This window comes from Salmo salar, chromosome 25 (assembly GCF_965601325.2).
Source record: "Salmo salar chromosome 25, fSalSal1, whole genome shotgun sequence".
In the NCBI taxonomy this organism is placed as follows: Eukaryota; Metazoa; Chordata; class Actinopteri; order Salmoniformes; family Salmonidae; genus Salmo; species Salmo salar.
Window position 1 is genome coordinate 50,091,070 of NC_138315.1, and position 15,614 is coordinate 50,106,683.

At 42.7% G+C, this 15,614-nt stretch overlaps 1 protein-coding gene across 1 annotated transcript; it reads left to right on the forward strand.

The window, feature by feature from the left end:
• The first annotated feature begins 310 nt into the window (after positions 1 to 310).
• Positions 311 to 2,874, forward strand: LOC123739480 (mast cell protease 1A-like). The gene is made up of 3 exons (XM_045713824.2): positions 311 to 562; positions 785 to 1,045; positions 1,270 to 2,874. Exons 1-3 carry the CDS (start codon positions 431 to 433, stop codon positions 1,453 to 1,455), a joined length of 579 nt encoding a protein of 192 aa, XP_045569780.2. The 5' UTR covers positions 311 to 430; the 3' UTR covers positions 1,456 to 2,874.
• The last annotated feature ends 12,740 nt before the right edge of the window (positions 2,875 to 15,614 follow it).

Here is a 15,614-nt window from a genome sequence, read left to right on the forward strand (position 1 = left end):
TAATCACTAGGTAATAGACAGTAAAGAAGGTAGCTAATTGTTAACCTAATTGAACACAAATTATGTTGTTTTTGCTGCTTGTATGTCCCAGAAGACATAGTTATTAACATGATATCCTCTTTCCCCCTCCTTCCAAGGATCCTCTGAGAGTGGTATTGTGGGTGGTAAAATAGCTAAACCCCACTCTAGGCCCTATATGGTCTCTCTGCAACACAGAGGACACCATGTTTGTGGAGGAATGCTCATCTGGGAGGACGTTGTCCTGACTTCAGCGCACTGCTTAAGGAAGTGAGTCTTTCTTTGTCATAGACAACAAATGAATCCAGATGCGGTATGTTTTGTTGCATCTTGTTAAGTCTCTTGAGGACTTCTTCTATTTCATTCTATGTTTTGCGACCCTTTTTGATTTTCTGTTAGTGCTTATCCTTTAATGGTGGTGCTTGGAGCCCATGACTTCAAGAAGTGGAAGAAGAGTTTTCAAAAGATTCAGGTGTCACATTATCATCGGCATCCCTTACATGAGAATGCAACGCAGATCACTTATGACATCATGCTACTGAAGGTAATCTTCAAGTCACCCCTAATGTCTCATTTCTACAGTATATTAATGTACTTATTTCATATCAACTTTAAATGAATGCAGGGCCTTATAAGAAATGCATTCAATTGATACAGATTATCTTCACTGACATGAATGTTTATACAGTTTTATTCAAGGTTTATTCTGAATTATACAAATATAATATAATAACTTTATCTCATTTTATTTATTTTCCTCTTACAGTTAAAGACCACAGCTCGTCTAACCGAGTATGTGACGGTCATTGGACTCCCAAAGGAGGATGAACATATCCCAGCATCCCCCAAATGCTCTGTTGCTGGTTGGGGCAAGACTAACTCAAACAACAAACAGGGTTCAGACGTTTTGATGGAAGTGGCAGTGACGTTGGAGGATAACTCTGAATGCAAGAGCGTGTGGCAGAATTACTTTGACATAAAACAAATGATGTGCACTAGTACTACCGGAGGGAAAGGATTTTGTCAGGTAACTAAATTGAATTTGGATCAAATGATTATAGTAATACTAGAACCAACATGCTGTAGAGGACAACCAGTACAGACTTTAGTTGATCAGATAAGCAGTGGTTATTTATCTGTAACATTACTGTATTGAAACACTAAAATAGAATTTGAAGTGTTCGCTTATTCTCCTTTCACAATCACACTTCTGTATCTCTTTTCTCTAATTTCTGTTGTTCTGTGTTCCAGGGAGATTCAGGGGGACCTCTTATTTGTAACAACAAAGCACAGGGTATCGTTGCTTTTAATTATGCTGAGAGATGTGATGATTCCAGATATCCTCATGTGTACATGAAAATCCCTTTCTTTATGCCCTGGATTAAAGAGGTGTTGCATGGATATGGTGCCAACATGTCTTTAAACAAGCAGGAATAAAGGACCAGGAAGTACATTGATGCTAGTGTATTAACATAATGGTATCTATTCCTGCATAGATACACTGCTCATCATGCCCTGGATAGAGGACAAGTTTCTTATTTTTATCATTTTGTTTCCATTTAAAACACATGTGTAACTGATTTTAACTGATTATAACAGATTTTCTTATTTAGATACTGTTTTTATGTATATTTTTTGCAATTAGTAATTTGAAAATAAATTAAAAGGTAAAGCTAAACCTTTACTCTGTCATTGTTGCTATTTTTGGATATTCATTCGACCAACAAACTACCTGTTGATAAGCAACTGCTTGCTAAGTTTAGGGTTATGTTTAGAATAAGGGCTATGGTTTAAAGTTTAGCGTAAGGGACTAAGGGTTAGGATAAAGGGTTATGGCTTGGGTTAGGGTTATGTTTAGAATAAGGGTTATGGTTTAAAGTTTAGCGTAAGGGACTAAGGGTTAGGATAAAGGGTTAGGGCTTGGGTTAGGCTTATGTTTAGAGTAAGGGCTATGGTTTAAAGTTTAGCGAAAGGGACTAAGGGTTAGGATAAAGGGTTAGGGCTTGGGTTAGGGTTAGTAGATAGTTAGTTGGAATGTTACTGACCAACCCAATCTTGATATTTAAAGAATGCGAGCCCCACACCATGTTAAAAAAAACGATGTAATCAATTTACTTTTTATGACAATGACAATTGCTATGACAATCTATTACAAATAAGTCTGACAGTATTTTTGACAGGATTTCAATCTGAAGACAGTATGGTTTGATGTGACTGGTAAAGGTATTGGGAAGTTCAGAAGATCATCATGGCAATAATGTTGTACGATCTTCTGGGTAGTGATGGGGTCAAATTGGGGTCATGATAGGGGCTGCACCAAATGTTTGATGTATTATAATAATTGATTATGCTTATGTTGTATTAATAGAAGAGGAAGGGTTATAAGACCCCTCCCCCACTATATTTATATGGTCCTAGACCACAGATTAACAATATATATGCATTATAAGGTTTAAAATTGTTTCACAGGTCTTTTCTAGTCTCTGCCTCTTATAAAGAAAAGGTCTGAGAGATGTGTGAGTTATTGCATGGGGTCTGTGAGAAAGCACTTCAAAGATAAACACAGAACCCTGCAGGGGTGTAAAAGAGATAAGAGACTAGTCAGACATACCTCTATAAATCAACTTGGGGGAGTGGACATTTAATGCTGAGCCCTTAGAAAACACTGGAACTATTGTATCTCTCTTGCAAGTTTGTATAGCTGTGTATGCATGGGCTTGGTCTGATGAGTAGAAGGTAATGACTTATGCAATAACATCACTAGGGCTGGACTTCGGGCTTAATAAAATAACTTGGGACTTTTCCTATTTTGCAGAACTCAGGGGAGACATCAATTGTATGTGTGATGTTTGATCTTTGACTTTGTCTACAGCTGTATTTTGATTAAAATTGTTATGATTTATAAGTGCACATTTTGAGTGTTCCTTATTTGTTAAGTAAAAAACGGAGCACAAAAAAATGGAACCAACATTTGGTGAGCTTGCCAGGAGGGAGTGAGCGCAACGCTACTAGACGGAACCTGAATCCCCCCTTCTCTGATCACCAAATTGTAAGGTAAGCAGACACCTGTTATATCGAAGTCTGTAATTTATAAGAAGTGGGTGTTCAGTGTTTCGCTGGTATGTAAAAGCGCCGCCTCCCTCTTGTAATTGTAATAACAAAGGAACCTAAAATGTGCATGTATAACTCACTGAATGTGTGGTAATTGTTGTATGTCAATGTGTGTTATATGTTATATATATTAAGAACAGTAGCTCACCTTCTAGCGTATTGGGGGTGCTGGGGTAACTTGCAGAAGGGTACTCAATAGTAGTTAGGGAGCAGAAGCTGTATCTAGCATGAACGTTCTGAAAACAGGCCATAACCTATGGGGCACCTGGAAGATATAAATAATATGTTGTCTGTCCTTATGTGTTTGGTGTGAGTGAAATGCGCAGTAGGTGAGGAGATAAACAAATGGAGAATTGATTATTTGGTCTGAGGACTGAGGGACCGTTATAAGTGGATTTTCGATAAGGAGGAGGACAAGGAACAGTATATAGATAAGGAGGAGGAGGAGGAACAGTATATAGATAAGGAGGAGGAGGAGGAACAGTATATATATAAGGAGGAGGATGAGGAACAGTATATAGATAAGGAGAAGGAGGAGAATGAGGAACAGTAAATAGATAAGGAGGAGGAGGAGGAACAGTATATAGATAAGGAGGAGGATGAGGAACAGTATATAGATAAGGAGGAGGACGAGGAACAGTATATAGATAAGGAGGAGGAAGAGGAGGAACAGTATATAGATAAGGAGGAGGAGGAGGAGGAACAGTATATAGATAAGGAGGAGGAGGACGAGGAACAGTATATAGATAAGGAGGAGGAAGGATGAGGAACAGTATATAGATAAGGAGGAGGAGGAGGAGGAACAGTATATAGATAAGGAGGAGGAGGAACAGTATATAGATAAGGAGGAGGAGGAGGAAGGGTATATAGATAAGGAGGAGGAGGAGGAACAGTATATAGATAAGGAGGAGGAGGAGGAACAGTATATAGATAATTAGGAGGAGGAGGAACAGTATATAGATAAGGAGGAGGAGGAGGAGGAACAGTATATAGATAAGGAGGAGGAGGAGGAACAGTATATAGATAAGGAGGAGGACGAGGAACAGTATATAGATAAGGAGGAGGAGGAGGAGGAACAGTATATAGATAAGGAGGAGGAGGAGGAACAGTATATAGATAAGGAGGAGGAGAATGAGGGACAGTATATAGATAAGGAGGAGGAGGAGGAGGAACAGTATATAGATAAGGAGGAGGACGAGGAACAGTATATAGATAAGGAGGAGGAGGAGGAACAGTATATAGATAAGGAGGAGGAGGAGGAACAGTATATAGATAAGGAGGAGGACGAGGAACAGTATATAGATAAGGAGGAGGAGGAACAGTATATAGATAAGGAGGAGGAGGAACAGTATATAGATAAGGAGGAGGAGGACGAGGAACAGTATATAGATAAGAAGGAGGATGAGGAACAGTATATAGATAAGGAGGAGGAGGAGGAGGAGGAACAGTATATAGATAAGGAGGAGGAGGAGGATGAGGAACAGTATATAGATAAGGAGGAGGAGGAGGAGGAACAGTATATAGATAAGGAGGAGGAGGAGGAGGAACAGTATATAGATAAGGAGGAGGAGGAGGAGGAACAGTATATAGATAAGGAGGAGGAGGAGGAACAGTATATAGATAAGGAGGAGGAGGAGGAGGAACAGTATATAGATAAGGAGGAGGAGGAGGAGGAGGAACAGTATATAGATAAGGAGGAGGAGGAACAGTATATAGATAAGGAGGAGAATGAGGAACAGTATATAGATAAGGAGGAGGCGGACGAGGAACAGTATATAGATAAGGAGGAGGAGAATGAGGAACAGTGTCATGACCTTGGCCTCTTTTGGTACAGGGAGGACAGTTGACCCCCTCCCTTTTGCACCACCATCCAACCTACCTTCCCCCCAATTCACCCTGTGTGTAAAGGGTTGTAAAAACTCTAAAATTCCAGTAGAGTCTCTGGCCACATGGCCCATAGAGAGACACAGGAAATTCTTCCAACTCATGGAATTGGAGAGCCAAGCGACATTTTGTGTTCTGGAGAAGTTATGGAATATTGGTGAAGAATCCAGCTACGAACTGATCCGCTTGGTACAATTTTGTGATACTCAGAAGAGACAATATAGCCATATTACCATAAAACTGTTTATATAATAGCATCAGCTTGAGACTCGCATCATAATGGGTGTATAGAATGTATTAATAAGGATAAAGCTTTTATAATACAGTGAGATGCTATTGTACTGATGTTAATGTGATAGAATTGTATTTCTGTAACCAAGTCTAGCTCAGTCATATGCACGCCCCAGGGACACATACAGGACCAGGCGTCATTTGACAAGCCTGTTCGATGGGCACTATAAAACACCCCCTGATTTACATTTCTTCAGACCAGGCCTACACTCCGTGGCCTATAGGTTTTACCATCCAATTCCTCTACTGAAAGTGAACCATACCACGTGGTTAACTTTTAGACTATTGATACCGACAGAATAAGAACAAGTCTTTGATATTAATTATTAGTCTGCAGCTAAGTAAATTATATCATTGAACGCGAAGACCAACGAAACAACCATTCGATGACGACATTAATGAATGTCGCTTTGAAAGATCCATTCTAACCGAGAGAGAGACTCTCCATCAGAACGACGATCGAACAAGGATCTCGACGACACATGAGCGTAAATATATATTGATTGCAATTGTTCCCGAATGAGCGAGCCTTCAATTGTCAATTGTTAATATTAATGAACTCTGTGTGCCACAGCTGAACTTTTATGATCCATTGTTCAACAGGCCGACCTGCCTGTTTAGCCCACCAGGGCACATTCCTCTACCAATCCTTTGTGACGATAATTACTGTTTGTATGTTTTCTGTTAATTACTTAGTGTAGTAAATAAATGATTTTAAGACAATTGATGTATGGATGATTTTAGTAAAGACTGGGTTCGTGCAGATACAACAATTTACGACGTTTGGAATGAGACTGGACTAAAGGTAAAATACACCATTTAAACCAGAAGATAATCGGCCTATACTATAATAAAATATTATAGTACAGGAAAGTTATATTAGGAAAATTATAGCTTTGTAATCTGAATATTCTCCTTGGTGCCCCGATCTCCTAGTTAATTACAATTAAACGATTAATCAGTTTAATCGCGTGATAATAATTACAGGGAGCTAATTGATAAACATATCTTCAGTTTAATGGTACCCCCAAAGACACGACAACAGTATATAGATAAGGAGGAGGAGGATGAGGAACAGTATATAGATAAGGAGGAGAATGAGGGACAGTATATAGATAAGGAGGAGGAGGAACAGTATATAGATAAGGAGGAGGAGAATGAGGAACAGTATATAGATAAGGAGGAGGAGGAACAGTATATAGATAAGGAGGAGGAGGAGGAACAGTATATAGATAAGGAGGAGGAGGAACAGTATATAGATAAGGAGGAGGAGGAGGAAGAACAGTATATAGATAAGGAGGAGGAGGACGAGGAACAGTATATAGATAAGGAGGAGGAGGAGGAGGAACAGTATATAGATAAGGAGGAGGAGGAGGAGGAACAGTATATAGATAAGGAGGAGGAGGAGGAGGAACAGTATATAGATAAAAGCATTACATTGGAATAGTATAAGAAAGGGATTTTTGGAAGTGAGGGCGGCAGGAAGGAGTTCTGTCATTGTATAAGAAAAGGCGGACTTGATAAAGATAATACCTATAAGACGTATATTACCCTACACCCTGAGGAACTAGTAATACCCTCAACATATTACCCTACACCCGGGCTGCCCCCCCCCACCCGGAACTAGTAATACCCTCAACATATTACCCTACACCCTGAGGAACTAGTAATACCCTCAACATATTACCCTACACCCTGAGGAACTAGTAATACCCTCAACATATTACCCTACACCCTGAGGAACTAGTAATACCCTCAACATATTACCCTACACCCTGAGGAACTAGTAATACCCTCAACATATTACCCTACACCCTGAGGAATAATTCCCTCAACATATTACCCTACACCCTGAGTAACTAGTAATACCCTCAACATATTACCCTACACCCTGAGGAACTAGTAATACCCTCAACACATTACCCTACACCCTGAGGAACTAGTAATACCCTCAACACATTACCCTACACCCTGAGGAATAATACCCTCAACATATTACCCTACACCCTGAGGAACTAGTAATACCCTCAACATATTACCCTACACCCTGAGGAACTAGTAATACCCTCAACACATTACCCTACACCCTGAGGAATAATACCCTCAACATATTACCCTACACCCTGAGGAACTAGTAATACCCTCAACATATTACCCTACACCCTGAGGAACTAGTAATACCCTCAACATATTACCCTACAGCCTGAGGAATAATACCCTCAACATATTACTCTACACCCTGAGGAACTAGTAATACCCTCAACACATTACCCTACACCCTGAGGAATAATACCCTCAACATATTACCCTACACCCTGAGGAACTAGTAATACCCTCAACATATTACCCTACACCCTGAGGAACTAGTAATACCCTCAACATATTACCCTACACCCTGAGGAACTAGTAATACCCTCAACATATTGCCCTACACCCTGAGGAATAATACCCTCAACATATTACCCTACACCCTGAGGAATAATACCCTCAACATATTACCCTACACCCTGAGGAACTAGTAATACCCTCAACACATTACCCTACACCCTGAGGAACTAGTAATACCCTCAACATATTACCCTACACCCTGAGGAACTAGTAATACCCTCAACATATTGCCCTACACCCTGAGGAATAATACCCTCAACATATTACCCTACACCCTGAGGAACTAGTAATACCCTCAACATATTATGTATTGGTTGAAATATGACCTAAAATTACTTGTAGAAGGATAGTTAAGGAGCCTTTTAACTGGAATTAGTGGAGAGGAGGTTTTGATTTATGGACATATGAGAAGACAGTGGAGGAAATAGTGTCACGCCCTGACCTTAGAGTTCCTTTTTATGTCTCTATTTTGGTTTGGTCAGGGCGTGAGTTGGGGTGGGCATTCTATGTTCCCTATCTATGTTTTGTATTTCTGTGTTTTGGCCTGGTATGGCTCTCAATCAGGGACAGCTGTACATCGTTGTCGCTGATTGGGAGCCATACTTAGGTAGCCCTTTTTCCACCTGTCTGGTGTGGGAAGTTGTTTTTGCATTGCTGTGAGTAGCCTGCGAAACTGTTCGTTCGTTGTGTTGCTTCTTGTTTTGGTATTTTTTCTGGTTCACTGTTTATATTAAAGTATGATGAACCCAACCCACGCTGCACCTTGGTCTCATTCCAACAACGGACGTTACAAATAGTCATAAAACTGATACAACATCCACTATTGATATCATTGCAAGTTAGATAATAGGTAGTAAAGGCTAACATAGGGCACCTACACTATTATCATTACACGGCTGACTGTCAAATAAAACCAAACCGACGCTCACCATGTCCGCAAAGGCCTGTAAAGAGTGTTTTATTAGGTAATGGCACAATTGTGGAATAAAAAGTTAGGAGTAGGACAGAAGTTAATTGAATAGAAGGTTGAACATATGTGCTAGTGACACTTTCCTACCATAGTACAGTATAGGAAATGTACAACCCTTAGTATACCAGTAAAATTAATACAAGGAAGTTGAGTTCTGTAGAGATTTTCATAGAAAATTATTTTGTGACGCTATCACCAGGGGGAATTGGTCAATAAAATATTACTGTTACTCCACACCTTTAAGTTATGATATTAGGAATTGAAGTCTAGCATGCGGTTGTCTTTGTGAGGCCTGTGTGTGAAATATATTTGAGTTTAGTAGAACCATTTACTATAACCTGGATTAAGTGAGAGTAGAATTAGGATTACAGTATCACCCACTGTTGTGTTAACACACACTGAAAGGAGATATTATATAAGCATATTCATACATATTACACCCACTTTAGGATAAACCCTATAGAAATTAGGTTGGATTTAGTCAAAGAGATAATTCAGACAAGAAAAATGTACAAAAAGAAGGGGAAGAAGAAAAGTACCCTTGTATCAGAATCTGTAATAGGAATGATGATGCTGGAAGGACAGATCTTCATGAACAAGGCTACCGTGACCAAATTAAAGCTGGAGAGAACAATAGAGAGAAAGGGAAGAAAGAAAGAGAGAAGAAAGAAGACAGGAAAATGATGAGTCGTATACGTTATGAAAAGAGAAGAGGAAGTTGTATACGTTATGAAAAGAGAAGAGGAAGTTGTATACGTTATGAAAAGAGAAGAGGAAGTTGTATACGTTATGAAAAGAGAAGTGGAAGTTGTATACGTTATGAAAAGAGGAGGTTGATAGAAGATCTGCAGGTGCTAATTGCTGATAAGATTAAAGAGACAATGGACACAGATGATGTGGACTAAAATAAAAAGCTAAAAGATGAGGTCGGACAAGCCCCGGATATGGTAAAGACAATACCAGAGGGTGATAGAAGAGTGTGAAGAGGAGGACTCGACACTGCACTGAAGAAGGCCCAGCTTGCACAGATCGAGATAGGAAGTGGTGGTTTTACTCACAATATGATGGCTTCTTAAGTTGTTTCTACAGGCTCACCACAACCACAGCCTGCAGCTCCCCCACAGTCACATAAGTCACACCTGTGAATCTGGTGCCTGCAGGGTATGTGCTTTTCACCACTCAACATTATGGTGACCCACAAACATGGACTGGAAGAAGAGGTGGGCCCGCCAGAGCCCTTCGTGACTAGAACAACACTCAATGCTGGACCTGTAGGCAGTTGGGGCATGTGAGTTTGCAGTGTGAGGGAAATGGGAGAGGAAGAGGCTACAACAGGGGAAGAGGAGACGTTGTGTCTGGCATAGGAAGAGGAAACTCAGTCACAGTACCACACGCCCGGAGCTGAATATGCTCCCCTGAGCCACCTATGCCATATGAACAAGGAGGACAAGTTAATGACAGCCGTGGCCAATGGGAAATCAGAACAGCAACAGTTCTTATTTCCCTCAGAATCAACAATGAAGGCGCCCGACTCCCCTGCTCCAGTGTCCCCAGTAGGAATTCAATGATGGAAGAGAAGAGCCAATGGTTACTCTTAATGTGTCACGTCCTGACCAGTATAAGGGGTTATTTGTTATTGTAGTTTGGTCAGGGCGTGGCAGGGGTGTATTTGTTTTGTGTTGTCGGGGTTTTTGGGTATTGTTCTATGTTTTGTATTTCTATGGTTTTTCTATGTTGTGTATTTCTTTGTTGGCCTGGTATGACTCTCAATCAGGAACAGCTGTACATCGTTGTTGCTGATTGGGAGTCATACTTCGGTAGCCCTTTTTTCACCTGTCTTTTGTGGGAAGGTTTTGCATAGCTGTGTGTAGCCTGCATTACTGTGCGTTCGTTCGCTTTCTTGTTTTGTTTTGTTTTGTTTTGTTTTGTTTTGTTTTGTAAGTGTTCAATAAACGTTAAAATGAGCACTCAACCCGCTGCGCCTTGGTCTACTCCCTTCGTCGGCCGTTACATAATGTTAATGGACATGACCTACCATTTCTAATAGACACTAGAGCTCACTGTTCCTGTTTAGGCAAACCTGGACAAGTTGTTCAGGCTTCTCTGAGCAAATCATCAGTATCAATAACAGGGACATCGGGGACAGCCCAGGAATGTGTACTGGACAATGACTTGATTGATGAACCTCTGCTTGACTCTGACATGGTGCTGTTCGTTGATGGTTCTGCTCATATAGATCAAAGCACAGGGAAGAAACATGTAGGATGTGCTGTAGTAGATGTGGGAGGTGATATTGAGGTTATACGGCCCCTACCAGACCATTTATCAGAGCAAAAGACAGATTTATTAGCTCTGAACACCGCTTGTGAATTAGGGGAAGGGAAGGCCTTTACTGGCTACTCAGACTCAGCATATGCTAGTGGGGTTTGGTGAGCAGGAGAGTTTACTAAAACCACAGATACACCTAATAAAAACAGACCTTATGTTGAACAGGTGATTGAAGCTATGTGAAAAACCTAACGCATTGGCTATTGTTAAGGCTGAGGCATACACGGGTTGGTGTGATTATGCTAGAATTGGTAACAGCATAGCTGATGAGGCCGGCCAAATTCGCTGTTTCCCGTTGTCACACACATGCATTTTATTTTTAGTCGTTTGTGTCATCTGAAACTACTGATCTTGAGAAACAGTAGCAGGCTGATATTCTCAGTCACCAGGTGTGGAGGGAGAGAGGGTGTGCTCTCTGTCCTAGGTCTGGCTTATGGCTACATCTTTTGTATGTTGTATTGTATGGAGTGAGCCATTCGTCAAAGGGGGGATATGGGAAAGGAGGAGGAGGAGATTTCGGGCTCAATGGTTCAAAATTTGAATCAGCACGTAAAACAGTTAATTTATCGTTGCGTGACATGTTTGTTATATAACATATACAAGGGAACTCCACTGCAACCAGGGAAGTTCCCCCACTCCAAAAGGATCTTTTGTCCACCTAGCTATGGTTTTCATAGACATGATAGAACGAAAAGAAAGAAAGAGATACTGCCTGGTGATAATTGACAGGTTTACCAGGTGGGTGGAACCATCCCACTACCAACTGTTATGCGCGAACAGTTGCAAAATTACTAGTCAGGGAAATTATACCCAGGTTCGGAGTGCCTGAGTTTTTGTCTGCAGACAATGGAACCCATCTCATAGGAGATGTGGTTGCCCAAGTGGCCAAAATGATGGGTGTTGACCAGAAGTTTGTGTCCATCTATCGCCCATGGAGTAACGGGATTACAGAGAGGGTTAATTAAATGATCAAAAGGGGATTGCGAAAGCCTGCCATTCCACAAAATTGAGCTGGGTGGAATGCTTGCCCTCGTCCTCATGAAAATGCGCAGCAGCCTTAACAAAGGTATTGGTTGTACACCTTATGAGATGTTAACAAGATGACCAATGAACACCCCAGAGGTGAGACCTATGACTGACCAACAGATAGACATAACTGAGACACAGTGTGACCATCTTGAGTACACGAAGGAACTAACTTCTGTTGTAAGTTTTCTCCACTCTCACACTAGGAAAGCAGCAGAACCAATCCCAGGTGAGGATCCAGATGCTCTGTCCATCTGCGTAGGAGACTGGGTGAAACTACGAGTCCATAAAAGAAAATGGAACCAGCCAACATGGAGGGGACCCTTCCAGGTGACCATGACAACAAAAGAGGCTGAGATCCACCGATGAGGAAGGAACAGAGGAGAAACGGGGAAGACCACAGCCAGAGGGGAAACGGGGAAGACCACAGCCAGAGGAGAAACGGGGAAGACCACAGCCAGAGGAGAAACGGGGAAGACCACAGCCAGAGGAGAAACGGGGAAGACCACAGCCAGAGGAGAAACGGGTGAGACCACAGCCAGAGGAGAAACGGAGAAGACCACAGCCAGAGGAGAAACGGGGAAGACCACAGCCAGAGGAGAAACGGGGAAGACCACAGCCAGAGGAGAAACGGAGAAGACCACAGCCAGAGGAGAAACGGGGAAGACCACAGCCAGAGGAGAAACGGGGAAGACCACAACCAGAGGAGAAACGGGTGAGACCACAGCCAGAGGAGAAACGGGGGAGACCACAGCCAGAGGGGAAACGGGGAAGACCACAGCCAGAGGAGAAACGGGGAAGACCACAGCCAGAGGAGAAACGGGGAAGACCACAGCCAGAGGAGAAACGGGGAAGACCACAGCCAGAGGAGAAACGGGGAAGACCACAGCCAGAGGAGAAACGGGGAAGACCACAGCCAGAGGAGAAACGGGGAAGACCACAGCCAGAGGAGAAACGGGGAAGACCACAGCCAGAGGAGAAACGGGGAAGACCACAGCCAGAGGAGAAACGGGGAAGACCACAGCCAGAGGAGAAACGGGTGAGACCACAGCCAGAGGGGAAACGGGGAAGACCACAGCCAGAGGAGAAACGGGGAAGACCACGGGGAAGACCACAGCCAGAGGAGAAACGGGGAAGACCACAGCCAGAGGAGAAACGGGGAAGACCACAGCCAGAGGAGAAACGGGGAAGACCACAGCCAGAGGAGAAACGGGGAAGACCACAGCCAGAGGAGAAACGGGGAAGACCACAGCCAGAGGAGAAACGGGGAAGACCACAGCCAGAGGAGAAACGGGGAAGACCACAGCCAGAGGAGAAACGGGGAAGACCACAGCCAGAGGAGAAACGGGGGAGACCACAGCCAGAGGAGAAACGGGGAAGACCACAGCCAGAGGAGAAACGGGGAAGACCACAGCCAGAGGAGAAACGGGGAAGACCACAGTCAGAGGAGCAACGGGGAAGACCACAGCCAGAGGAGCAACGGGGAAGACCACAGCCAGAGGAGAAACGGGGAAGACCACAGCCAGAGGAGAAACGGGGGAGACCACAGCCAGAGGAGAAACGGGGAAGACCACAGCCAGAGGAGAAACGGGGAAGACCACAGCCAGAGGAGAAACGGGGAAGACCACAGCCAGAGGAGAAACGGGGAAGACCACAGCCAGAGGAGAAACGGGTGAGACCACAGCCAGAGGAGAAACGGGGGAGACCACAGCCAGAGGGCCGAGACCAAAGGCCAGAAGAACCAACAGAGGGTTCAGCCACAGGACCTGAACAGTCATCAGATGTCGAGGACACCATCATACACACATTCTATGGTTGTGAAACAAGAAAATCGCAACCATGGAAACACACATGCAGGGTATTTATTGTTCTCCAAATCCTACTTGTTCCCTATGTGGAGAATAATAAATGTGTGAAAGCAGTGACATACATAGGATTACAGGGGAAGGGGAACACATCTGGCACACGGGCAATGATTTTCCAGAAATCCACCTCCACAGCCTTTCTGTGGGGAACCCAGGTAGTACCAGGTCATCTATAAGACTATGCTAGGTAAAGCTCCGCCTTATCTCAGCTCACTGGTCATGATAACAACACCCACCCGTAGCACGCACTCCAGCAGGTATATCTCACTGGTCATCCCCAAAGCCAGCACCTCTTTTGGCCGCCTTTCCTTCCAGTTCTCTGCTGCCAGTGACTGGAACAAATTGCAAAAATCGCTGAAGCTGGAGACTTACATTTCCCTCACTAACTTTAAACATCAGCTATCTGAGCAGCTAACTGATCGCTGCAGCTGTACACAGCCCATCTGTAAATAGCTCACCCAATCTACCTACCTCATCCCCATATTGTTTTTATTTTATTTTCTGCTCTTTTGCACACCAGTATCACTACTTGCACATCATCATCTGCTCATCTATCACTCCAGTGTTAATTTGCTAAATTGTAATTACTTCGCTACTATGGCCTATTTATTGCTTTACCTCCTCACGTCATTTGCACACACTGTATATATACTTTATTTCTTTCTATTGTATTATTGACTGTATGCTTGTTTATTCCATGTGTAACTCTGTGTTGTTGTTTGTGTCGCACTGCTTTGCTTTATCTTGGCCAGGTCGCAGTTGTAAATGAGAACTTGTTCTCAACTGGCCTACCTGGTTAAATAAAGGTGAAAAAAAAAAAATGTAAAGTACCAATTGGCAAAGGAACAATACCAAGGTTTGACAAAGAAACTATACTATTCTGATGTTGGTCACTGGGGGGAAGGAAGCAGCATGGGAATGTGGATTATCCAATAATACAATAGGTAATAGTTCAGATGCAGCTAAAGAATTTAAGGAGGGTGGGCCATTGAGACTAAATGGCCAAGGTGGAATAAGGTTGCTAGCGTACAACCAGGTAACATTTCCAGCTGATTAAATGCATTGGACCTCCAAAAGTACAATGGAGAGAGTATCTGACTGGTAGTGTAAAGCCCCTAAATGATAAAGGAGATGATGTGTTGACAGGATTAAAACCCACAATAACTTCCCCAGCTTGTATCTGCGACTCAGGGAATGTGGATGTAGGAAACACCACTAATTGCCTGTTTTACACAGGCCTAAAAACGGATACCAGTAGTTTTAATGTACTGGATGGGCAACAATTGATAACTAGGGTAAATATGTCAAACATAGGCAAAGGCATGAGGACACCTCGGGATCATCTCTGGAGCTGTGGGGGAAAGGGCTTCATTTCCCTCCTCATGGGATGGAAAGGGTGTTGTTATCTGGGGAAAACTGAACTGACAGCAGCTAGATTACCTGCTTCTGAGCTACCGAACAGTTCTTTGCAAAATAGTTTTAGATTATATGGCAGGGAGAAAAGAGCAGTGGCTCAAAATAATGAGGCTTATGGACATGTGCTGTCTCAGGTAGAGATGACAGCCCTAGTAATCTTTACAGGTGCAGGAGTTGTAGTAAAGGGTAAGGGGATTAACAATTTGACATACTCCATGCAGGCCCTTACTAATTTGATAAAACAGGGTTTTACTCAGTTGTCACTCGATGTGCAGAATTTGATGGCAGTAGCGACCAGAGACAAAATGGCACTCGAT